A 26,298-nucleotide genomic window follows, 5' to 3' on the forward strand; every position below is an offset into this window, starting at 1 on the left:
AGAACATGGCGTAGTTTCTCCGCTCCGGGGAAGTACTGGACGACAAAGGGTACTCTGTTGGTTGCGTCCCGTGTTAGTCTCCTGAGGAGGTCTATGCGATTTTTTGCTGTGGCCCGTCGGAACTGTCGATCGATGAGTCGAGCGTCATATCCCGTTCTTACTAGGGCGTCTTTCAGCGTCTGTAGGTGTCCATCGCGTTCCTCCTCGTCTGAGCAGACCCTGTGTATTCGCAGGGCCTGTCCATAGGGGATGGCCTCTTTGACGTGGTTAGGGTGGAAGCTGGAAAAGTGGAGCATCGTGAGGTTGTCCGTGGGCTTGCGGTAGAGTGAGGTGCTGAGGTGCCCGTCTTTGATGGAGATTCGTGTGTCCAAGAAAGAAACTGATTCTGAGGAGTAGTCCATGGTGAGCTTGATGGTGGGATGGAACTTGTTGATGTTATCGTGTAGTCTCTTTAGTGATTCCTTGCCGTGGGTCCATAGAAAGAAAATGTCGTCGATGTATCTGGTGTATAGTGTTGGTTGGAGGTCTTGTGCAGTGAAGAAGTCCTGCTCGAACTTGTGCATGAAAATGTTGGCGTATTGGGGTGCGAATTTGGTCCCCATGGCTGTTCCGTGTGTTTGGGTAAAGAACTGGTTATCGAAGGTGAAGACATTGTGATCCAGGATGAAGCGGATGAGTTGTAGGATGGCTTCCGGAGATTGGCTGTTGTTGGTGTTGAATTGGCTGTTGTTGTTGTTGGCGCAACAATCGCCAAACAGGAGGGTTCCCTCCCAGTCGGGGAACACTTCAGCAGTCATGGACATTCATCCACCGACCTTCGGGTAAGCGTACTCCAAGGCGGCCTTCGAGACACACGACAACGCAAAATCGTCGAGCAGAAATTGATAGCCAAGTTCCGCACCCATGAGGACGGCCTCAACCGGGATCTTGGGTTCATGTCACGCTACACGTTACCCCACCAGCGAACAAATGTTATCTGTTTTTAATATAATGGGTCATTTGCTGGCTCTCTCTGCCTTCCGGATGTTTCTGCCTCTCTCTGTGTTTTTTTTTCTCTGTTTTTTTTTTCCCTGTTTGTTTTTTTATTGAATGTGTATTCGGAGGTTCTGCAGGTAACACCTCTCTGTCTGAACACGGTGATTGCCTTGGCAACGGGCAGTTGCAGAGGCAGTCTGTAAACACCATTTATTATTGTTCAATATGTATAAATGCGTAGGCTTCAAGGAGATCTTGAAACATTTGCCTGAGGAAGGAGAAAATCTCCGAAAGCTTGTGAATTTAAAATAAAATTGCTGGACTATAACTTGGTGTTGTAAAATTGTTTACAATTGTCAACCCCAGTCCATCACCGGCATCTCCACATCGTTTTTAAATTGGTTCACGCAACTGTTTTTAAATTTTTTGTTTTTTTTGTTGAATGTGTATTCGGGGGTTCTGTAGGTGACACCTCTCTGTCTGAACACGGTGATTGCCTTGGCAACGGGCAGTTGCAGGGGCAGTCTGTAAACACCATGTATTGTTCTATATGTATAAATGCGTAGGCTTCAAGGAGCTCTTGACATTTACCGGAGGAAGCCTCCGAAAGCTTGTAGATTTCAAATAAAAATTGTTGGACTATAACTTGGTGTTGTAAAATTGTTTACAGTTTTTAAATTGGTTCACGTTGCTTCTGTGTTCAGTGCTTGGCTTTCCATATCTCCCTCAAAAATCTAATGCTTGAATGGCTGACCCTGATAAGCGACTGGCGGAGTGTCAATCTGTACACTCTGATTAGCATTGTATCTGAATAAATAACACTATTGTGGCTTAGCCCACTTGGTACAACAAAAGCTCCAAGGACGTTTGTACATAGTGTTGCGGTTAGCTTATTTAAAAGCTGGGTCTATTTAGTGAAATGAACGTACAGAAATCCCTGGCGTTAGTTGGATTATCTAACGCCAGGATAATCCAACTAACGCCAGGGATATATTGTGATTGTAACAGATCACTTTGACAAGAAGGCTTATTCCCAAAATTAGATTTAGGCGTGAAATTAGGAAACATTTCATCCCACAAAGGGTTTTGGAAATCTGGAAATAGCTACTAGGCTGTGGATGTTGAGCCAATTGAAATTTTCAAGACTGATTAATGGATTTTTGTTAGATAAGGGTATCAAGGGATATGGAACAAAGGCTATGAGTTAAGTTACAGATCAACCATGATCTAATTGATTGGTGGAACAGGCTTTGAGGGGCTGAATGGCCTACTTCTGTTCCTATGTTTCCTATGCACAAATGGGGACTGGATCCTATCCTTTTCCTCTGTAACCAGTTGGTGGCATAGACTCAAGCAATGGGGTCAGTTACAGGAATTTGAAAGGAACATTCTGCACAAATTGCAGTGCATTATCTTACATTTATATCCATTTTAAAATCAAATGCCATTCCTTAGCAGTAAAACATCCAAGGCGCTTCATGAGTGTTATCAAACAAAATTTGACACAGAGCCACATAAGAGGATATTAGGATAGATAGAGGTAGGTTTAAAGGAGGTGGAGAGGTTTAGGGAGGGAATTCTAGAGCTTAGGGCCAAGGCATCTGAAGGCATAGCTGTCAATGGTGGAGTGATTAAAATTGGGGATGCGCAAGAGGCAAGAATTGGAGGAATGCAGAGATCTCAAAGGGTTGATGGGTTACAGAGATAGGGAGGGGCGAGGCCATGGGGGGATTTGAAAACGAGGATGAGAATTTTTAAATCAAGGTGTTCCTGGACCGGGAGCTAATGGAGGTCAGCGAACATGGGTGATGGATGAACAGGACTTGGTGCAAGTTAGGATACGGGCTGCAGAGTTTTGCATGAGCTCAAGGAGTAAAAGACAATTGTGGGGAAAAAATGGAGGAAATGCAGCGAATAAAAAGAAAAATAATGTTTTTTTTGTTGGGGGGGGGGGGGGAAGAAAGAGAGATTGTTCCTGAAGTATTAAGGAAAGCTAAAATAGAAAATGATCTCAAAGAATATAGGATTATTACGTGGAACAATTGGTCAAGAATCCCACATCACCCGCTATTAAATAACAGCTAGGAGATGGTGGAGCATGTCAGAGAAAACCTTGCAGTTGGGAGTGTGGGACTGAACAGTGTTTCAGATTGATTGGAGTCTGTCTGAACCAATTGGATGTTACTTTCTCCTACTATTGGTTGTGCATGAGCTCAAGGCAGAAAAGATGAGTTGATACTCTGAGAGTAACAGTTACAAGTGTGTTTGTCATTTTCCTGTTAAAGAAACTTCTAGGGTGTGTATAACTGTTGTGGTTGTAGCCACTTTTTAAAAAAAAAGATTTTCTATGCTGTGAATGTGTTAACTACCTTTTTAATTTGAGTTTTCCTGTCACAGCATTTGTGGAATTTCTAGTGTTTGGAAATCAAATAGGGAGTTGGAGTGGTCACAGGATGATTATGAATGAGGAATGCCACGTGGCTCATCTAGTTCATCCGTCCAGAAAGACCTTGCATTCCCCCACTGCAGGATCTAATCGTTTCTTTAACGATTCCAGGGTTTTTGCACCAACTATTCTGTCTGTAAGTCCATTCCATGTGCCAATCACTTTGTGTGAAACACTTTCTGATATTAGTTTTAAATTTTCCTTCTGTGTGCGAGTCTGTAAAAAGTGGGTGAACAGAGTTCCACTTGCTAATTTTCTCTGGGTGTTAATCTGTCTGAGATTAATAATGAGGGAGCCCTGTGTTACCTTGTTCTACTCTCTCAATTTAATTTTAAGTAATATTCCAGATTAACATTTTCCATAACTGTCTCTCTTTGTTTCTAGGCTAAAAGCCCAAATTGCTCCAGTCTTTCCCCATAACTCAGACCTTTTACATTAGGGATCAATCTTGTGGTTCTTTGTCACTGCTGTGCCTGAATGCAGCTCTTGACCAGAACTGGACACCGTACTCCATGTGCATTTCAAGGGATTTTACAGCAGCTACTGTTATCCATAACTACAATAATAAATTAATAATTGACTAAAAGTAATCATTCATAATTATTTTAAGTTTCTAAACTCTAAGTCTGCAGTATTTCTCAGTTTGGAACTATTTCAGCCCTTTTGAAGCAGCTCTGATCCTTTGTGAAGTTGTAGTTTTTTAAAGGTCATTTGCTTTTTTTTGGAGGAAAAATATGTTGAATGGGAAAGAGTTCAATGAACTTGACACCAAATTTTTCATCTCCTTAATTTAAAGGGGAACATCAGTGGATAAGAAGAGGGAAATACTTTAATTTAAAACCCCAACCTCCATAAGTCTGAAGAGATATTTACATTAGGATGCATCATAGAGTGGGAACTGAGAACTTTTTTTTTTAAAAAAAAAGGACAAACCAGTAAACTGGAACTCACAGGAGTTGACAGTCCCTGGGCAAGCCCGGTATACATTTTTTGCTAAACACCTGCTGATGAAATGGGACAAAATATTGTAAAACTGATTTGTTTTGTAATAACCATTACAAAGTTACAATCAACTTTTTGTGTTTCTTCAGGGGACGTGATTGATGTGCCTTCAGTCCAGCTACCAAGGTAAGAAATTATTTTTGAATTGAACATACACTAAGTCATGGCTAGAAACTACAGTGGCAAGCATATTATACACCTGTTCACTTGGTCTTTTAGGTTACAAGTTGCTGTACATTGTCAGTAGAATTTGAACGAAGAGAAATTTTCATACAACCGCCACTAGAACTGGGAATAAAGCAGTTGAACTACTGTGGTTGTATGTATTCTTGCTTGGCACTACACCAAATAAATGGTGCCTTTGCCCTCTAGGCTGGGTCATGAACCAACGTTATTAAGACATGTTTTGGACAAATAAGACCATTGGCTCATAACCACCCTCTCCCTCCATGATATAAATTATGAGTATGATTTTACAACTAAAGGAGGTCATCTGCTATCTTTTCCCAAGTGGCTATTCTTTGTGTGTTTTGTCAGTGAGTGTCTGCATCCTATTTGACTGCAAGGGGATGGCATTGCAGCTGTCCTTGCCTGATATTCATCCATTTGTGCATCTGTCAGCAGAGGTTGCTGACCGCTATAGAAAGTGGAGATGTGGTTGATCTCAACCTCTTTTCTGCTCTCCTCTCACTGAGGATACTAAAGCTAATTTTAGTGGGTTTATTGCTTATTTTGCTGAGTGAGATCAGTGAACTCAGGCCAGATCAGGAATTGAATCTGGTTTGTTCCTGATCTGTGTGGCTCAGTACCACACTGAGCTGTTCATTAACGTACTGAGCAAACGGGATGCTCAAGAGAATTGAATTTTCATTTTAAAAAAACATTGTTTTTCACTCTGCCAACAACTTCTTTTCACTTTCAATTATTTTCATTCCATTTTAGAAATCTTTGTACAGTATATGCATGAAATGATGTCCTTGTGCTTTGATCTTTAAATCAATTTATTCAAATCTTTTTTTCTTAAATCAGCGAAAGCTGGAACCCAAACTAAATTTAGTTTGGCAATATTGTAGGGATGGTTAGACGACTGTGCTGATGGAAATGGTTGAATTGGAGGACGCTGTGTGACTTGATCTTTTGTCACTGCAGTGCTGAAGGTGATTCCATCAAGGTTTATGTAAGGGTACGACCACCAGCGAAGAGCACAGAGTTGTTTACTGATGGAGACCAAGGACTGTGCTTGGCAGTTACCTCATCAAATACTATCCGTCTCAGTTCAAAACCTGAACCCAAGATTTTCACATATGATCATGTGGCTGATATGGACACTACTCAGGTACAGTAGGAATAACATAAAACTTAAAGTTCCACCGTGAACAGATATCTATTTTAATGCAGTGTTGGGGACAAATAATTATATATAGAGAGGGAGCAGGATTGCTTCCTTCACGTTTTTTAGTTCTTTACCACCACTGACTCATGTCAAGTTGCTTTTCTTGAGTGAGGGCCTGGGTAGGTCACTGATCACGTGCTTCTGCTGCGATTGACTTGGCCATAACAATGTTGGTGAGTAACCAAAGTTAACTCTTTTTTGCTCTTTTAACCCCCACCATGCCCTATTTGTGGTCTAGTACTAAGCATTCACTTGATGTCTGCCCCTAGACAGCATTGCTGAGGTAAGAAACTCAGTGTGTGGACAATTATTACCCACATTCCACCACATGAGGCATAGAGTATTGGACCACAAAACTCTGTGTCCTCTCTTTCTGTACTTTTTGTGGGCATTTTTAAAACTTGTTTAATCCAATGCATTATTGGGTTTCTCCTGCTCAAGGCCCATGTTGTGCTGTGCAAGTAATAGAGCTTCCCCTACATACAGAAAAAGGGCATTTCAGAATTAATATACGTCGGACCAGACCATAACTGTAGCTCCTATGTAGTCCAATGTGTAGTAAATGTAGCAAAGTGTGCAATGTGTAGATTGACATGTCAAATGCATTGCAAAGTTCATGTGTGAAATAAAGCTTTAGTTTTTTTGTTGGTTTAATATATTTGGAACGCTTTTTATACAGCAGCAATATCTGAATAAAAACAATTAAAAATTCCAGGGAGAGGGAGATAAACCTCATTGGCTTTGTAGACATCAGATGCATACCTGTGATGATTCTCTGAAATAAATTATTGGTAGACAAACACCTCACTGCATTCATTGTACTGCTTTCTTCTTTGTTGGGATTTGTGAGAAAAAATAAAGACTCAGGCCAAACTTCATTTTAAAAAAAAAGTAAATTTATATGTAATTGTAAAATTTCAATTTAATTAGGTTTCATCTATTTCTGGCTCTTTACCATAATGAATTGGGGAATAAATAGTTGAGACAGAGTTGGCATTTGGGAAGTTTTTTTGTGCTGGCACGATTTAAAAAAAAACAAACTCAATATGCTTTGACTGCCAGTCAGAGAGGTTGTATCTGACGTTTCTTCCTGATTTTATATTTTTGAGGGGGTCATTCTCCCTATTTTCTAAAATTAGGCTGCTGAATTATCTGCTCCATAAGTTTTCATAGCATAATGGACAGATTGCAAGTTCTTCCTGGTAAGGAAAAACCTCTCGGGAAGTACTGTCATTATAACCAAAAGTAGTAGCTGAAGGCACCTGAGGGTAGGCCTTCAGAGGTGAATGGTGATAATGCTTTTGCTAGGTTTAAAACAAAAAAGAAAGACTTGCATTCATATAATGTCTTTCATGTCCTCAGGTCACCCCAAAGTACCTTTTTTTGAAGTGTAATCACTGTTGTAATACCGGGAATACAGCGGCCAATTTGCGCAAGGCAAGGTCCCGCAAACAGCAATGTGATAATGACCAGATAATCTGTTTTTAGGTGTTGGTTCAAGGATAAATATTTGGATGGTTTTGAGGTTGTACGATTAGTTCATGCTGTTTTTATATAAAAAAATGAAGTGCATTGTTTCAAAATGATCCATGTGCCCAGAAAATTTTGATAAATATACATTTTTTTTATCCCCCATTGTGCAGGAAGCAGTATTTTCAGCTGTGGCAAGGGGCATTATTGAGTCCTGCATGAATGGATACAATGGTACCATTTTTGCCTAGTAAGTAGTTTATAAGTTCTTACGTAGAGTTTACAGCACAAAAACAGGCCATTCAGCCCAGCTGGTCTATTGTTGGAGTTTATGCTGCACATAGCCTCCTCCTTACCCCTCTTCTAACCATATAAGCATATCCTTCTATTCCTTTCTCCCCGTGTGCTTATCTAGCTTCCCATTAAATGCATCTATGCCAGTTGCCTCAATTACTCCTGTGGTAGTGCGTTCCACATTCTTACCAATCCGTGGCTTTATTAATGACTATCTTATATTTATGACCTCTAGTTTTGGATTCCCCCACAAGTGGAAACGTTTTCTCTAGGTCAACCCCATTAAACCTTTCATTATCTTAAAGATCTCTATCAGGTCACCCCTCCGCCTTCTCTTTTCTAGAGAAAAGAGCCCCAGCCTGTTCAGCCTTTCCTGATAGGTATATTATTTCAGTTCTGATATCATCCTTGTGAATCTGTTTTGCCTTTTCTCCAATGCCTCTATCCTTTTTAGAATATGGAGACCAGAACTCTGCTGTACCCCAAGTGTGGTCTAACCAAGGTTCTATACAAGTTTAACATAACTTCTCTGCTTTTCAATTCTACCCCTCTAGAAATGAACACCTGTGCTTGGTTTGCTTTTTTTATGGCTTTATTAACCTGCGTCGCTACTTTGTGATTTGTGTATGTGTACCCTTAGATCGCTTTTCTCCTCTACCCCATTTAGACTCTTATTATCCAAGCAGTATGTGACCTCCTTATTCTTCCTACCAAAATGCACCACCTCACATTTATCTATATTGAAATTCATTTGCCAATTACATGCCCATTCTGCAAGTTTTTTAATGTTGTCTTGTATTTTGTTGCATTTTCCCTCTATTAACTATAGCCCCTCAATTCAATGTTGTCAGCAAATTTTGAAATTGTACTTTTGATTCCAGAGACCAAATTGTTAATGTAAATTGTGAACAACAGTGGTCCCAACATCAATCCTTGTGGAATACCCCTTCCCATCTTTTGCCAGTTTGAGTAACTACCTTCAACCCCTACTCTTTTCTGTTTTGTAGCTAGCTTCCTATCCATTCTACTACTTGTCCGATGGCTTCCACATGCTCTGACCTTAGTCATGAGTCTACAATGTGGTACCTTATCGAAGGCCTTTTGAAAATCCAAATATATTACATCTACTACGTTGCCCTTGTCTACACTTTCTTTTGAATTCTTCAAAGAATTCAATAAGGTTGGTCAAGCGTGACTTTCCCTTCAGAGATCCGTGCTGACTATTCTTTATTGTATTTTCGGTTTCTAGATGTTTTTCTATTACATCTTTGAGTAAAGATTCCATTACCTTTCCTACCACGATGTTGAGCTTACTGATCTATAGTTCCCTAGACTTGTTTATCTCCCTTTTTAAATACAGGACTGACATTAGGTGTCTGCTAGTCCTCTGGCACTATTCCCTTTTCTAATAAAAAAATATAATTAAAATAAAATAGTGCCTCTGCTATCTCTTCCCTAACTTCTTTTAATATGAGTGGATGCAATCCATCCGGACCAGGGGTTTTATCCTCTCTAAGTTTGATTTAGTTTATCAATTATCTCCCCCCTTTCTATCTTAAATGTCGTTATATCTTTTTTGATCTCTTCTAATGTCATGTCCATTCTGTTTTCCTCCCTATTTACCAGGGAGATTAAGTAACTATTCAATATTTTTGCCATCATTACCTATGAGTTTGTCTTGTGCAACACCTAGTGGCTCTATCCCTATACTGATTTTTCTTTTGTTATTTATGTGTCTGGAGAATACTTTTAATATTTCTTTACATGTTAATTTAGTTTTGTAGTTCCTCTTTGCTTTCCTAACTTTTTTTACATCTTTCTTAACCTCTCTGTATTCCCTTTTTACATCCTCTCCTTTGTTGCCTATGTACTTAGTGTATGCTTTTTGCTTTAGTTTCAGATTTGACCATATTTCTTTTCATCTATGATATTTCATTATTGGCTAATTTGTTCTTGAAAGAATGAGAACAAAAGGATAGCGCACCATGATCACAGTCACATAGGATGTTACTTGTGACCTTGGCCAAACTCTCTCAGTTGAAAGATGAAACAATTTGCTTATTAAAAAGAATTTTAAAAACTATGCGGAAAGAATTTTTACATTAGTGAATCTAATGAATACTTTGCGTCTATCTTCACAAAAGAGAGGGACAATGCAGAGATTGTAGTTAAGGAGGAGTGTGAAATATTAGATGGGATAAACGTAGTGAGAGAGGAAGTATTAAGGGGATTAGCATCTTTGAAAGTAGATAAATCACCAGGCCCGGATGAAATGTATCCCAGGCTGTTAAAAGAAGCAAGGGAGGAAATAGAGGAGGCTCTGACTGTTATTTTCCAATCCTCCCTGGATACAAGGGTGGTGCTGGAGGATTGGAGGACTGCTAACGTACCATTGTTTAAAAAGGGAGAGAGGGATAGACTGAGTAATTACAGGCCAGTCAATCTAACCTCGGTGGTGGGCAAATTATTGGAATTAGTTCTGATGGACAGGATAAACTGTCACTTAGAAAGGCACAGATAAATCGAGGACAGTCAGCATGGATTTGTTAAGGGACGGTTGTGTCTGACTAACTTGATTGAATTTTTTGAGGCGGTAACAAGGAGGTAGTGCATTTGATGTAGTTTACATTGATTTTAGCAAGGCTTTTGACAAGATCCCACGTGGCAGACTGGTCAAAAAAGTAAAAGCCCATGGGATCCAAGGGAAAGTGGCAAGTTGAATCCATAATTGGCTCAGTGGCAGGAAGCAAAGGGTAATGGTTGACGGGTGTTTTTGTGACTGGAAGGCTATTTCCAGTGAGGTTCCGCAAGGTTCAATGCTCGGTCCCTTGCTTTTTGTGGTATATATTAATGATTTGGACTTAAATGTAGGGGGCATGATTAAAAAGTTTGCAGATGATACAAAAATTGGCCGTGTGGTTGATAGTGAGGAGGAAAGCTGTAGACTGTAGGAAGATATCAATGGACTGGTCAGGTGGGCAGAGAAGTGGCAAATGGAATTCAGTCCAGAGAAGTGTAAGGTAATGCTTTTTGGGAGGACAAACAAGGCAAGGGAATACACAATTAATGGAGGATACTGAGGGGTGTAGAGGAAGTGAGATACCTTGGAGTGCATGTCCACAGATCCCTGAAGGTAGCAGGACAGGTGGATAAGAAGGCATGTGGGATACTTTCCTTTGTTAGTCGAGGCATAGAATATAAGAGCAGGGAGATTGTGCTGGAACTGTATAAAAAACACTGGTTGGCCACAGCTTGAGTAGTGAGTACAGTTCTGGTCACCACATTACAGGAAGGATATAATTGCACTACAGTGGGTACAGAGGAGATTTACAAGGATGTTGCCAGGCTGAGGAAAGATTGGATAGACTGGGGTTGCTTTCTTTGGAACAGAGGAGGCTGAGGGGTGATTTAATTGAAGTGTACAACATTATGAAGGGCCCAGATAGAATGGATAGGAAGGACCTGTTTCCCTTAGCAGAGAGGTTGATAAGCAGGGGGCATAGATTGGTAGAAGGATCAGAGGGGAGCTGATGAAAAATGTTTTCACCCAGAGGGTGGTGGGGGTCTGGAACTCACTGCCTGAAAGGGTGGTAGAGGCAGAAACTCTCATCACATTTAAAAAGTACTTGGATATGCACTTGAAGTGCCATAACCTACAGGGCTGTGGACCAAGTGCTGGAAAGTAGGATTAGGCTGGGTGGCTCATTTTCGGCACTGACACGATGGGCCAAATGGCCTCCTTCTGTGCCATAAATTTTCTATGGTCCTATTCTATGTAAAACAGATTTTCAAAAAAGTTGCTGGGGTTCCTTCTATTTATGTCTCAGTAGATTAAAGCTTTTGCTTTTAGAATTTAAGTTTGATTCCAGCCAGAATTCTTCTTGCTGAGCTGGCAGTAAGCATCTGGTGTGCAATGAATTTTGGCATTCCCAACCCTGTTACCAATCGGTATGTGTCTACGGTGCGCAACTATGTCAATTTCGTACCAGTTGGTACCAAATTGGCAGTGGTGCTCAGAGGATAGTTGTAGCAGGAAATGACATACCGGTGCAACACAGAATGTGAGCATTTCTGGGCACCGCACCTTCGGAAGGACATATTGGCCTTGGAGGGAGTGGCAGCGTAGGTTTACTCGAATGATAGCCGGACTTCAAGGGTTAAGTTACGAGGAGAGATTACACAAATTGGGATTATATTCTCTGGAGTTTCGAAGGTTAAGGGGTGATCTGATCGAAGTTCATAAGATATTAAGGGGAACAGATTGGGTGGATAGAGAGAAACTATTTCCGCTGGTTGGGAATTCTAGGAGTAGGGGGCACAGTCTAAAAATTAGAGCCAGACCTTTCAGGAGTGAGATTAGAAAACATTTCTACATACAAAGGGTTGTAGAAGTTTGGAACTCTCTTCCGCAAACGGCAATTAATACTAGCTCAATTGCTAAATTTAAATGTGAGATAGATAGCTTTTTGGCAATCAAAGGTATTAAGGGATATGGGCCAAAGGCAGGTATATGGAGTTAGATCACAGATCAGCCATGATCTTATCAAATGGTGGAGCAGGCTCGAGGGGCTGAATGGCTTACTCCTGTTCCTATGTTCCTAGAATGCTCTTCTAGGTTAGGGTGGACTAGAGGAAGTTCTGTTCTGAAGCTAGCCATGTGGTTCCTCACCTGGGAATGTTGATATTGACACTGGAAGCCTCCAGTGGGAAAGTGTTCTGTTCCTAGTGCAATCATTCCTTGCCTTGAGCACAAACATTTAGCTATTCCACTGGGTGATCGCAGTAGACAGTGTTATTAGTGTGCTTCGTAAATCCATCAAACATCCTTCAGATAGCATTCACTGAGAACAAATCATTTTTGTATGTCTGAACATGAATATCCTACTATATTGTAAGCTGGGAAAAGTTGTGAAGTTGCAGGTTTAAAACGACAGATTGTTATTGAGCTCCAAATGTCCTCTAACGTGTAATTGACTGCCAGCTCTGAGCCCATCTCTTCAGAAACTCAAGTCCAGCTTCTGTCAGTGTCACAAAACTGAGACTGTTTGGCCAAGATCACGAGTGACATTCTTTGCGACTGTGACCATGGTGTGCTATCCTTCTTTGTTCTCCTCAATCTTTCTACAAAGCTCAACACAGTGATCGTGCTGGCTTCCTCCATCATCACTCTTCAGTTGCCAAGCTCCTTGGGACTGCCCTTGTGTGGTTCAACTCGTAACTATCCAAACAAAGTCAGAACATCTAGTGATGGCTTCAGTTCCCTTTCCTGCACTGCCATCCTTGATGCCCTCTTTATTTTCTTTTATTTATACATACATACTGCCCCCTGGTGACGCAATCTGTGTCGGTATTGGCAATGACACCCAGCTCCATTTCTCCACACAACCACTTCTGTGCTGCCAGACTGCGTGTCCAATGCGCCACAGTCTTTCAGCTGAATGTTGGGATTACGGTGATTCATCCCCTTCCTGGCCTTTTGCTCAAGCTGAATATGACCATGTGCAACTTTAGCATCCTGTTCGACCTGAGCTGAGCTCCAAACTTCATATCCCTCGCCATTGCCAAGACCTCTTACTTCCATCTCCAAACCCTTCCCCACCCCCCACCACTTCCACTGCTGAAACTTTTATCCATTCTTTTGTCATCTCCAAATTATTCCAGTAGTCTCTTTACTTTTCTTTCATCCACGCTGCGTGAACTCCAATTTGTCCCAAACGCAGCTGCCTGTATCCTGTTGCGTTCTAAGCTTTGTTTGACCCTCAATCCCATCCTTGCAAAACTACATTTGTTCTTGTTCCATAATTTCTTGTGTTTAAATCCCATCGTGGCCTCAATCTCTGCAACCTCCTCAAGACTTTTCCTCCTGCACCCTTCGGTCTCCCAACTCTGACTTCTTTCTGAGACCATTTACATCTGGTTTTGTATCTAAAACAGGAGTGCTTTTTTTTTAAGTATTTGATTAAAATTGATCTTCAGTGGAATTTGATGAAGTAGATATTGATCTTCAGACAAGGAAAGCTGGAAAATTCTTTTAATAGGAGAGTGCATTTAAAGTTTTTCACGAGTTTACTGTCTCTCACCCAAAATACTACATTAAAGTCAACATTGCTAAGAGCGACTTACTGAAAATGCTATTTCTTTTACTTAGTGGACAAACTGGTTCAGGGAAGACATTCACAATGTTGGGTACGTACACAAGAATTTTAAACTCTTGATTATACTCTAACCACTTAATCTAACCACCTAACCCACCAATAGTTAGGAAACTTTGATGCAATGCCTTTATTGAATCAAATTGAGAGATCCGCAACTGCCAAATTAAGCTGCTATTGGTTGTAGGGCACAAAAATCGTCCCATTAGCAAACAGTAAGGTACCATTTATTTTGAACTGTTAATATATGGTGACAATATTTCATGAAGATCTTCTACATATTATCTATATTAGTGCATAAATAAAAGCCAGTAATGTGAACAAAGGATTGTTACAAAAAACTTCTCCTACACTGCAAAAAAAACTTTGGTCACTGGTTACTTATCGCATCCTTCTACTGCCAGTTTTTAGTCATGGGTACATATGTAGAAGAGGAACAATGAGAGAAGATTGGTTAGGTTGGCTTGTTCCTTACTTTTTAAAATGTTATTTTGGTCACTTCCTCCATGTTACCTTCCTCTATGCAGTTCAGCCAAGGTTGGAATTTGCTGTCTGGGAATAGCTTGCATGAATTTGTGTCCTGTGACTCCATGGCATAATGTATTAGCCAATGGACATTCTGGGGGTAATTTTGTGAGGCACAGCTTTCCAGCCTTGTTACTCGGGAGACAGTTTAAAAATAAAGCTAGAACACAGGCCATTCTGGAACTTTATGCGCCTGTGCAGCGTGGCTCTTTATTGGGAGCAATGCCGTGCAAAATTATCCCTTATGTTCTAATGTACTTACATTTATTTTCTTCACCCATACTTCCAAAAGTACAATACTTAAACCTTAATCTTTACCAGTTATAAAAATGTCTTATGTTTGCAGGCCCATCTGATGATTCTGACAACTTCACTCACAATTTGAGGGGAGTAATACCTCGTAGCTTTGAATACCTATTTTACTTGATCAATCGAGAAAAGGAAAAGGTATCTTAGATTTTTATACACTGGTATTTTTTACATTTTTTTATAATGTAAATATTTGCATAAAATGTTATACATATCACAAAGGACTTTACACGGTGAATTATTATGGCTTGTATAAACAAATGCAGTACCAATGACTACCATTTTTGGTGGTATTAATTGAGGGAGGAATGTTGGCCGGACACTGAGAACCCTCATCTTTGATGTCCACCTGAACCACAGGAATAGGCAAACAATATTTCAATTTGAAGTGGTATCTGAGTTCACCATTCTTTCAGTACTGCAGTAGAGTGTGAGGCTAGATTGAGCTCAAATCCTGTATTATGCTTGAATGCTAAGCCTCCTGATCCACAGGTGAGAGAGCTATCAAGCTGTCAAACTATTGAAATTTAATAATTTACCACTGTATTCCTTAATAGGCTGGAGAAGGCAAGAATTTTCTGTGCAAGTGCTCCTTCATTGAGATTTACAATGAACAAATATTTGATCTGTTAGACCCTGCTTCAACTGGCCTGTTTCTACGAGAAAATATAAAAACAGGGGTCTTTGTAGAAGGGGTGGTTGAACAAGTTGTAACTTCAGCAGCTGAAGCCTATCAGGTAATTTAGTACTACTTCATTTACAGTGATGCAAACTGGTAGACACTTTGTTTAGAAATGATCACAACAAATTCTACTGTTTTATTTCACCACCATTATAGCGCAAGTTGGCCAGGTCACTTGCAGTGCTGAAGGTTAGCATTTTTGGAAACACTTTAAAGGGGTTGTTCCTATATTAAGATGTTTTCGAGCAGATTCAGCTCAGTAAACAATCGAGAATGGTCTATTCTGAAAATTTATTGAATGTTATCACTGCAGTGAATTGTGCTGCAATAGATTATTTGTTGAAGTGTAAGTTTCTGTTCTTTTAAATGTGCAATTTAAAAAAAAAAAATTCTGGTGGGAAATGCAGTTATGGCACCAATCCACTGATTGTGGTGTTGAGCATTGCTGTTTACAAGCTTAGTATAGTGTTTTCAGGGTCTGCAAGATACTTTGCCGTTTTAGTTCATAAATTCAACCATATTTGACTTTTTAATTCAAATTATCCTATTTGTCAAGAAAGCCTGTATTTTAATTGACCAATGTGACAACAGTTTTTAAGAATGGTACACGATATCAATGCTATTGCATTAGATTGGGATCCGAGTAGAAAAAGAAATGATTGCATGTAAAATTACAAATACAATCGTTGTTTGAGCTAATATGCAAGGATTGTGGGCAGGTGCAGAAAAGGAATAATACAATTTCTAATTTCTAACAGGTGTTGTCCATGGGATGGCGAAACCGAAGTGTAGCTTCTACCTCAATGAACAGAGAGTCATCTCGGTCTCATGCTGTCTTCACAGTTACTATAGAATCAAAGGAAAAGATCAACAACCTAGTTAACATCCGAACATCGCAGCTGAACCTAGTTGACTTGGCAGGATCAGAACGACAGAAAGATACACATGCTGAAGGACTTCGATTAAAGGTAAGAATAGTTTTGTATCTTCTGTTCGGGATTGTAAATGGCAGAAACCAGTCACTACATCACACATCTGGAGTTTCTCATAATCCAAAAGTGTTCTGTGGTTACAGTAGATATTAGAATTGGTTTGTCTACATGGAAAGGGCTTTTTACCAAGTACAGAAAAATTTCAATGTACAGATGCAGTAGAATTCACATGGCATCTGGACAAATCTTGATTCCAGTTTTAAAGCTTTTAAGACAGTTGTTTCTCAGTACTTGTTTCTTGATTGAGGGCCTTGTCACAAAAATTGTTTTACTTCCAACAAGCTATGTTATTTAAAAAATGAGATCAAAAACAGAAGAGTTCTTTTTAATGTCATGTTGTTACTTTTCCCTTCCTATATGTTCTTTAGGAGGCAAGCAGTATAAACCGATCATTGAGTTGTCTGGGACATGTCATTATGGGGCTTGTTGATGTGGCGAATGGAAAAAACAGACACATCTGTTACAGAGATTCCAAACTGACATTCCTTTTAAGGGTAATGTAAATATTAAATAGTTAATTACTTCTTGGAGATTTTAAACAATTAGAGGAATTTTTTTAAGCTGCTAAGTTAGGTGAATAGTACAGTTTTGTAACATTAAAAATTATGTGCCATTCATTTAAAACTTAATTTTGGAAGTGGAGGATAATGGTGATGAACTTGAGCTTTTAAGCTACAGCCTACTGGAAAAAAACACTAATGTAAACACATGATTAGCTTAATTTTTCTGTACTACGTTCTATTTTCAGCCCCTTTGGCAATTAAAGAGCCAAATAGATCCACAATCTAGAAATTTGCTTTTGATTAAGTTGCACGAATTGGCTGGTTTGGAAATGATTTAGATCATCTGATATTAATATAGTCAGAAGCCTTGGAAATGAATTTGTTTCCTATAAAAAAAATCACTAGTATAGGACATTCAGTTTGAATCTGAATGATCGAAACTCTGATCTCTACATTTATATGCATAGATGTACTTTTTTTGTTTGTGTGGGAGAATGCCTTTAATTTTCTTTATGGCATGTATTTGTAATTTCCAGGACCTCTGGAAAATTGTGGCAAAAATTTCAGAATTCAAATTCTGTTGTGTAGAGAAGGGGCAGGCTATTTTGGATATGCATTGGTAGTCTGTGTTAAATATTACTATTAATCTTCCCATCTCACCAAGCCACTCTTCTTTCTCTCCTCCACACCTGAGTTTTTGTTGCCACTGTTCTCATTTCTCTACAGTACTTCCCTGCAAACCCCTCCCAGTCACTTGTGGCTTCTACCTGATGCCGCTACTGTTGTGGACCCAGCCTTTCCTATTCTGGCATCTCTGGGACCTATCTGCTGTTCCTCTTGGGGGACCAAACACTGATGCAATCTCTGGGTTAGAAATCCTGATCTTGCATTAGTTTTACAAGATCAAGCATTCTGCCCTAGAGCAGCAACAATGAGTTTGGAACTGCGGGTGGAACTGGTTGATTCTCTTGGAGAACTGTAGCTTCTGGGTAAAATGTGACAATTTTCCAGTGACCCTGGTAATTTCCTTTTTTATGGAGTGAGTAGTAGGGGCTTAAAATAAAGGTTTATACCAACAATAGAAACTCTGATCAGATCAACTCAAAAAAGAGTTTGGGATTTTTCAAATAAATAGTTTCACTATGTGGTTGACTCTTAATTCCCTGGGGGAACTAGGATGGGCAATAAATCCTTCCTTGCTAATGTCTCACATCCCAAGAACAAATTTACAAACAATGACCGTTTAGTGTGCATCAGCTGCAAATTTGAAACCATGTTTTTGGATAAGTGGATCTTCGATCCAATCATTAAAATTTCAACAATCCATATTGATTGTAATAATTTCAAAATCTTGACAAATCAAAGGATAGTATATTTTGAGGAAATTAGTTACCTGTTTTTAGTTATGTATCAGCAAGTTAATGAATGAATGAATAATTTTGTTGTAGGACTCTCTCGGAGGAAATGCAAAGACCTATATTATTGCAAATGTTCACCCTGGGTCAAGGTGTTTCGGAGAAACGCTCTCTACACTTCAGTTTGCTCGTAGAGCTAAGCTAATCAAAAATAAAGTGAGTTGAAGTTTTTGATTTGTTCAATGTGTACCTCTAATGTTGGTTAACAAAGTTACAGTTATGTATCTTTATGACGTGATTGAAGATAAGTAACCAGCTCCCTGATCATTCAGCTGGTTACAGAGCAGTTGAATCACGCAGACTAGGACAGTACAAGGTTCAATCCCCTGTATAGGCTGATTCAGCTAGGGCAGCAGTAGAAGTGTTAGGTGGCTTCAGCATCCAAGCTAGGGGTGGGGGAAATCCATGTTCGAGTTCCTAATTGTTCTCCAGTGACCCTTGATGGAAAGTGCTTGTGTGTGCACATGATGTAAGAACTGGAGCAAGCATGGTTGTGGAGGTCCTGCAGTCAAATAGTCTACTGGCATTCGTTGTCTAGGATCACAAATTAGATAATGGAGGATGCTGTACCCTTTCAAGCACTAGTGTCTTTAGGAGAGTCTGGGGGGAAAAAATAGATTTAAAAAAAAATAAAAACCTAAATGTGAAGTTTTATGCTTTGGTGCATAAACTTTATGATCCCTTTGTAGCTTTTGATTTAATAAGATTTACTTTTGAAACTAAACTAGTGATCCATGTGGATGTTCTCTTGTAAATAAAAATACATTTTTATCATTATTATAAACGTTATAGTCCACAAAAAATAAGATGTCTAATGCTAGCCTCTGCAGTTCATTACGCAAAATGAAGCTGCTGTAGCTCTAATGTAACTTATTTGTAACAAGTACAGAAAATAGCCAGGTCTTCATCTTGGAACAATCTAACTTTGGCCCAAATTAGAGAATATTGCTCCTTTACAAAAGAGAAATCTAATGTAAATCTCTAGCTGCCTTTTTTAACAGCCTATTGGTGCTAGACCAGAAATTGGGAAACTGCTGTGGGGGAAAAAAAACTGCTGTGCAACAAAAGTGTACAATATGTAAATAATACTAGAGCTGGTGCCTCTCCTGCAAAATATTGCAGTTGAATCCAGATCAAAAGTAACAGTTTAGAAGCTGCATGCCTGAAAATAACAGGTCACAGAAGTTAAATGGCTGGAATTCAACTGATTGGTTAAATCTGAAGGCCCCTTTCTTACTGTTTTGTTCTTGCAAGGTGATTGGGGTCATTACTTATTTTCATGTTGTTGCATCATGTACTCATATACTTGCCTTATAACAGTACTTATATCAGAAAGAAGCATTACTATTGGAAGCAGTCTAAACCTTTTTAAAAGTAATACATACATCCTAAAAATCCATGTAGGGTAAAATCTGAATCAGTCAAAACCAAGGATTCTGATGCTGTACCATTGTGGCTGCATACTTCCGATAGGTAGACATTTTTTTAGAAACCTATTTTTATGGGGTTTCCCATGGTGACCCATTAAGTGAATGGTGTGGTTTCCAGCCTTTTATAGAACATAAAGATCCCAGATTTAATCCCTAGTTTGTGCTGATTTAGCTGATATGGCAGTGAAGGCACTATAGTTTCTCTTGGCCTCCCTAAACTTGATGAGGAAGGTGGAAAGGAAAGAGAAGTCAGTGAAGTGTTCCCACTTTGATCACTTATCTAGTGACCCCTGTTGAGAAGTGTGTATGTGTGTTTGTTAGTTGATGACTGGATTGGGCTAAGCTATGTGGCCCCTGTGTTGAGTAGCCTGCCCAAGTTGACAGACACAAAAATATTCCGCTTGGACGTGACACCAGAGGATAGTTGATGCTTTTGGAGTTGTACCACATCATACATCACCTTCAGAACAGGTGGGGTTAAATACTTCATGAAACATTTAAGAATTCTTAAATATTTCCCCTTCAATCTAGTTTTTTGTCCCAAAAAGGCAGGATAATCTACATCACAGGCAGTGACTGACGAGGCAAGGCTGTTGTCTTGGAGAATGTAATGTGAATGATTATTAATGAAGACTATATTTATACTCTTGTTTCCAATTCAACAGTCCAACATTGAAGCTACTGCAGTTCCTTTAATTTTAATGATGAAAAATTGTTTCAACAAACAATATCAAATGAATATCTTCCTGCCCATTTTTCTTCTACTTATTGGAATTATGCCACCACAATGGTACAGAAGAAATTTTACAACAATAAATGTCTTTGCAAGATACTCCTGGATCAACTAGACAGATTAAATGTTGATGAAGGTAGAGAAAGAACAAAGCATGTGCCAGTAAGCTAACTTCAGCAAAAGCACCTCAGTTGGCTTATGTGCTGAGCCTTCAGAATACCCTGTTTCTCACAAGCACTTGCGCCTTTTCTCAAGTGTGAAGAGTGGGATTAGTCCTATGTACATAGAGCACTCCAGGACCCACAGACTGGCTTACATTTTTGTTTATGGTAACTGCACATGTGCGCATCCTTTCATTGTCAGCAGGCGTGGTTGTACATGCATGGTGTGTATTGCATGTGTTCAAGACAAAGATATTTCATTGGGAATGGTTATGAAGGATGCTTGGGACGTTTCCTCAGTTGGGTAACCTTTTGTGGCAGCTTGGTTAAGCCTCCAATTCCTGGCATTCCTTTCGTGTAAGCTTGTTAATATCTATGGGAGTGTGCTGATTTATAGGTGGGGTGGGGGGAGAGGAGCATTGTTGTGTATATCTCTACAAAGGGATCCACACTAGTGCTTTTTCTGGCCTTTGGTAGAGGCTGTACATCCCTTGTTTCTATTGGTACTTGCCTCAAAGTTGTTTATACCTACGTTGTGCGGGGATAGTTAGGACGGGAGCTGCTAGAGATGCACCCGCTCACCGCCAGTAGTGCCACTTGTGCTAGCCTGCTCGCTGCAGGGAAGGAGGAAGGTTTTGGGCCAGCTCTGGAAATCACAGGGCCAGTGGTAGCCTTTGTGACGTCCAAGACTGTGTGCAAAATGGCTTTGAGCTCAGATGAGAGATATGTTTGATACTAGTTCAATGAAAGAACATCTTATAAAACTGTTCCCCTGTTGTGATTTATTAATCAGTTACTAGATTAATATTGTAGATTAATATTGCACAAACTTGTTCGTTCATCTTTTTCTCTAGGCCATAGTAAATGAAGATACTCAAGGAAACGTCCACCAGCTACAGGCAGAGATCAAGAAGCTAAAAGAACAGCTTGCTGAGCTGGCAAAAGGACAAATATCACTGGAGGTAGAAGCTAAGCGAGGTAAGGAAACCATTTAAAACTACAGGCTTCTTTGAAGAATAAATGATTTGGACTGGGGAATCATAAGTACAGTATTAAAATTTGACACCTAATTGGGGGTATAGTTGATACTGAAGGACTGACAAACTACAAGAGGGCATTAACAAACTTGCCGAATGGGCATGTAAATGGGAAAATAAATTTCAATATAGATAAGTGAGGTGTAGTTTGGTAGGAGGAATAAGGAGGCCAGCTACTCCTTGGAAAATAAGAGTCTAAATGGGGTAGAGGAGCAAAGAGATCTAGGGGTACAAATACACAAATCATTAAAAGTAGCAATGCAGGTTTTTAAAAAAAAAAAGCCGTAAAAAGTGCAAACAAAACACTTGGGTTCATTTCTTGAGGAATAGAATTCAAAAGGAAAGAAATTATGTTCAATTTATATAGAACCTTGGTTAGACCACACTTAAGAGTAATATGCACAGTTCTGGTCTCCATGTTACAAAAAGGATATAGAAGCAATGGAGAAAATGCAAAAAAAGACGTACAAGGATGATACCAGAACTGAGAGGGTACAACTCTGGGAAAGACTGAACAGGCAGTGGTTCTTTTTTCTAGAAGAGAGACTGAGAGGTGATCTGTTAGAGGTCTTTAAAATTATAAAGGAGTGCAATAGGGTAGACATAGAGAAGATATTTCCACTTGTGGGGGAGACCAAAACTAGGGGCCGTAAACATAAGACAGTCACTGAATGAAGAAGTTTCTCTAGAATTTCTTATTGAATTTATCAGAGTGGTGAGAATGTGGAACTTGCTACCACATGGAGTGGTTGAAGCAAATAGCATGGATGTATTTAAGGGAAAGCTAGATAATTAATGAGGGAGAAAGGAATAGAAGAATATGTCGATAGGCTGAGATGAAGTAAGTAAAATGGGAGGAGGCTCGTGTGGAGCATAAACAAGTTGGGCCGAAAAGCCTGTTTGTGTGCTGTAAATACTATGCATCCAAAAAGCCGTACTCCATGATGTTCAACTTTTTGTAATATTTTTGGGGTTGCTTGCAAAATTGTTTTTATTCATTCATGGGATGTGGGCGTCGCTGGCAAGGCCAGCATTTATTGCCCATCCCTAATTGCCCTCGAGAAGGTGGTGGTGATCCGCCGCCTTGAATCACTGCAGTCCGTGTGGTGAAGGTTCTCTCTGTGCTGTCAGGTCGGGAGTTCCAGGATTTTTACCCAGCGACGATGAAGGAACGACGATATATTTCCAAGTCGGGATGGTGTGTGACTTGGAGGGGAACGTGCAGGTGGTGGTGTTCCCATGAGCCTGCTGCCTTTGTCCTTCTAGGTGGTAGAGGTCGCGGGTTTGGGAAGTGCTGTCGAAGAAGCCTTGGCGAGTTGCTGCAGTGCATCCTGTAGATGGTATAGACTGTAGCCATGGTGTGCTGATGGTGAAGGGAGTGAATGTTTAGGGTGGTGAATGGGGTGCCAATCAAATGGGCTGCTTTGTCCTGGATGGTGTTGAGCTTGTTGAGTATTGTTGGAGCTGCACTCATCCAGGCATTGTGATGGTATTCCATCACACTCCTGACTTGTGCTTTGTAGATGGCGGAAGGGCTTAGGTGAGTCACTCGCCGCAGAATGCCCAGCCTCTGACCTGCTCATGTAACCACAGTATTTATGTGGCTGGTCCAGTTAAGTTTCTGGTCAATGGTGACCCCCCAGGATGTTGATGGTGGGGGATTCGGCAATGGTAATGCAGTTGAATGTCAAGGGCAGGTGGTTAGACTCTCTTGTTGGAGATGATCATTGCCTGGCACTTGTCTGGCGCGAATGTTACTTGCTACTTATCATCCCAAGCCTGGATGTTGTCCAGGTCTTGCTGCATGCGGGCTCGGACTGCTTCATTATCTGAGGGGTTGCGAATGGAATTGAACGCTGCAATCATCAGCGAACATCCCCATTTCTGACCTTATGATGGTGGGAAGGTCATTTATGAAGCAGCTGAAGATGGTTGGGCCAAGCACACTGCCTTGAGGAACTCCTGCAGCAATGTTCTTGGGCTGAGATGATTGGCCTCCAACAACCACTACCATCTTCCTTTGTGCTAGGTATGACTCCAGCCACTGGAGCGTTTTCCCCGATTCCCATTGACTTCAATTTTACTAGGGCTCCTTGGGGCCACACTCTGTCAAATGCTGCCTTGATGTCAAGGGAAGTCACTCTCTCCTCACCTCTGGAATTCAGCTCTTTTGTCCATGTTTGGACCAAGGCTGTAATGAGGTCTGGGGCCAAGTGGTCCTGGCGGAACCCAAACTGAGCATCGGTGAGCAGGTTATTGGTGAGTAAGTGCCGCTTGATAGCACTGTCGAGGACACCTTCCATCACTTTGCTGATGATTGAGAGTAGACTGATGGGGCGATAATTGGCTGGATTGGATTTGTCCTGCTTTTTGTGGACAGGACATACCTGGGCAATTTTCCACATTGTCGGGTGGATGCCAGTGTTGTAGCTGTACTGGAACACTTTGGCTAGAGGTGTGGCTCGTTCTGGAGCACAAGCCTTCAGCACTACAGTCGGGATGTTGTTGGGGCCCATAGCCTTTGCTGTATCCAGTGCATTCAGCCGTTTCTTGATATCATGTGGAGTGAATCGAATTGGCTGAAGACTGGCTTCTGTGATGGTGGGGATGGTGTTTACTTATCTGCACACAGTATTTTAACTCAATCTAATAACCAGCATTCATTTCCATTCAAATAAATAGGCCCACGCTTACTGATCTTTATTCTTGCGTTAATACATTGTTACCACTATAATCTGCTCTGCTCATTTTTATTACTAGTGACTTGCTGTGCAGAATTGCTGCAGGAGTTCCTCAGGGCAGTGTTCTAGGCCCAACCATCTTCAGCTGCTTCATCAATGACCTTCCCTCCATCATAAGGTCAGAAATGGGGATGTTCGCTGATGACTGCACAGTGTTCAGTTCCATTCGCAACCCCTCAGATAATGAAGCAGTCCGAGCCCGCATGCAGCAAGACCTGGACAACATCCAGGCTTGGGCTGATAAGTGGCAAGTAACATTCGCGCCAGATAAGTGCCAGGCAATGACCATCTCCAACAAGAGAGAGTCTAACCACCTCCCCTTGACATTCAACGGCATTACCATCGCCGAATCCTCCACCATCAACATCCTGGGGGTCACCATTGACCAGAAACTTAACTGGACCAGCCATATAAATACTGTGGCTACGAGAGCACGTCAGAGGCTGGGTATTCTGCGGCGAGTGACTCACCTCCTGACTCCCCAAAGCCTTTCCACCATCTACAAGGCACAAGTCAGGAGTGTGATGGAATACTCTCCACTTGCCTGGATGAGTGCAGCTCCAACAACACTCAAGAAGCTCGACACCATCCAAGATAAAGCAGCCCGCTTGATTGGCACCCCATCCACCACCCTAAACATTCACTCCCTTCACCACCGGCGCACTGTGGCTGCAGTGTGCACCATCCACAGGATGCACTGCAGCAACTCGCCAAGGCTTCTTCGACAGCACCTCCCAAACCCGCGAACTCTACCACCTAGAAGGACAAGGGCAGCAGGCGCATGGGAACAACACCACCTGCACGTTCCCCTCCAAGTCACACACCATCCCGACTTGGAAATATATCGCCGTTCCTTCATTGTCGCTGGGTCAAAATCCTGGAACTCCCTTCCTAACAGCACTGTGGGAGAACCGTCACCACAGCGGTTCAAGAAGGCGGCTCACCACCACCTTCTCAAGGGCAATTAGGGATGGGCAATAAATGCCGGCCTTGCCAGCGACGCCCACATCCCGTGAACGAATAAAAAAAAAAGAATTGAAGCAGTAAGTAGATTTTGTTTCTGTGCAGCAAACAGTAAACTTTACAATGTAATTATATCTTGTCAAAAACCAAAAAAATGCAAAGCTCAGTAACTCGCTGTTCAATCTTGTGTTTGACGATGATGACACGTTTGAGAAAGCTGCTAAGTTTAAGGAAGGAACTTTGATGTTGCCAGGTCATGTGTGTGCTGCAGCCAAGTGGTTTGCTCGCGTCACTGCAACTGACTCTTCAGCTGGCCCCAGGAAGCCTATAAAGCCCATATCAACCCATAAACATCAACTAGTTAATTGTTGAGAGGTTCATCTTGGCTCTTTAAACTTTTGTTAGGTAAAATGTTTTTGTGCTAATGGGAGGTTTGCACTTCTATTGAATTAGAGTAAGTCAAAATAACTTCATATTGACTGAAAATACTTCTTAAAAATTCCAACAGGAAAAGTCAGTTTGAATGTTTTCTTTTACTTTATCAGATGCTGTGCTTGTGGAAGAAATTGAAGTTGATGGCAGTGAATGGAAGAATCGCTTTCTGGAAGCCATGCTTCTCTGGGAGAACAGTGAAAGTCAAAACAGGGTTAGATTCCATCTAAATTTCTAATTCTTAGAGGAGAAGGCAGGGGTAGACTGCCTGTTTTTCAGTTTTAGTTAAGCTAGGTCTCAAAATACATTTTGGTTTCCTTTTGATGGTGACATAGGCTTTCTAATTTGTAAATGTGACTGAATCCACTGGAGGATGGAAGTGCAGTAGCACTTAAAGTAATGTTGTTGACTGAGACCTGTTTTATATAGTGTAGGAATCAAGTTGAGTAATTGTGGAATCTCTGCTGCACAGAAAACCAAATATCTTAACTAAATAGCACTGTCATGAATTTAAAACTACTGTAGTTCCTAGGGCAGGATTTACAGGAAACTGGCTGCCTCTTCCCTGATGGTGCAGCGAGTTTAGCCACTGAATTGCTGAGTTGTACTGACCCACTACTGTGTGGTCCCAGATTCAATCCCT

At 40.7% G+C, this 26,298-nt stretch overlaps 1 protein-coding gene across 1 annotated transcript in view; it reads left to right on the forward strand.

The window, feature by feature from the left end:
• kif15 (kinesin family member 15) overlaps positions 1-26,298 on the forward strand; it is a 93,250-nt gene that overhangs the window by 1,612 nt on the left and 65,340 nt on the right. The window contains exons 2-12 of the mRNA XM_068001822.1: positions 4,513-4,549; positions 5,573-5,759; positions 7,460-7,536; positions 13,729-13,766; positions 14,604-14,704; positions 15,124-15,303; positions 16,007-16,216; positions 16,609-16,734; positions 18,192-18,314; positions 21,337-21,460; positions 25,769-25,869. Of these exons, the coding sequence (XP_067857923.1) occupies positions 4,513-4,549; positions 5,573-5,759; positions 7,460-7,536; positions 13,729-13,766; positions 14,604-14,704; positions 15,124-15,303; positions 16,007-16,216; positions 16,609-16,734; positions 18,192-18,314; positions 21,337-21,460; positions 25,769-25,869 (1,304 nt within the window). The remainder of the gene's footprint in view (positions 1-4,512; positions 4,550-5,572; positions 5,760-7,459; positions 7,537-13,728; positions 13,767-14,603; positions 14,705-15,123; positions 15,304-16,006; positions 16,217-16,608; positions 16,735-18,191; positions 18,315-21,336; positions 21,461-25,768; positions 25,870-26,298) is intronic.

Source organism: Heptranchias perlo, chromosome 2, assembly GCF_035084215.1.
Source record: "Heptranchias perlo isolate sHepPer1 chromosome 2, sHepPer1.hap1, whole genome shotgun sequence".
Taxonomy (NCBI): domain Eukaryota; kingdom Metazoa; phylum Chordata; class Chondrichthyes; order Hexanchiformes; family Hexanchidae; genus Heptranchias; species Heptranchias perlo.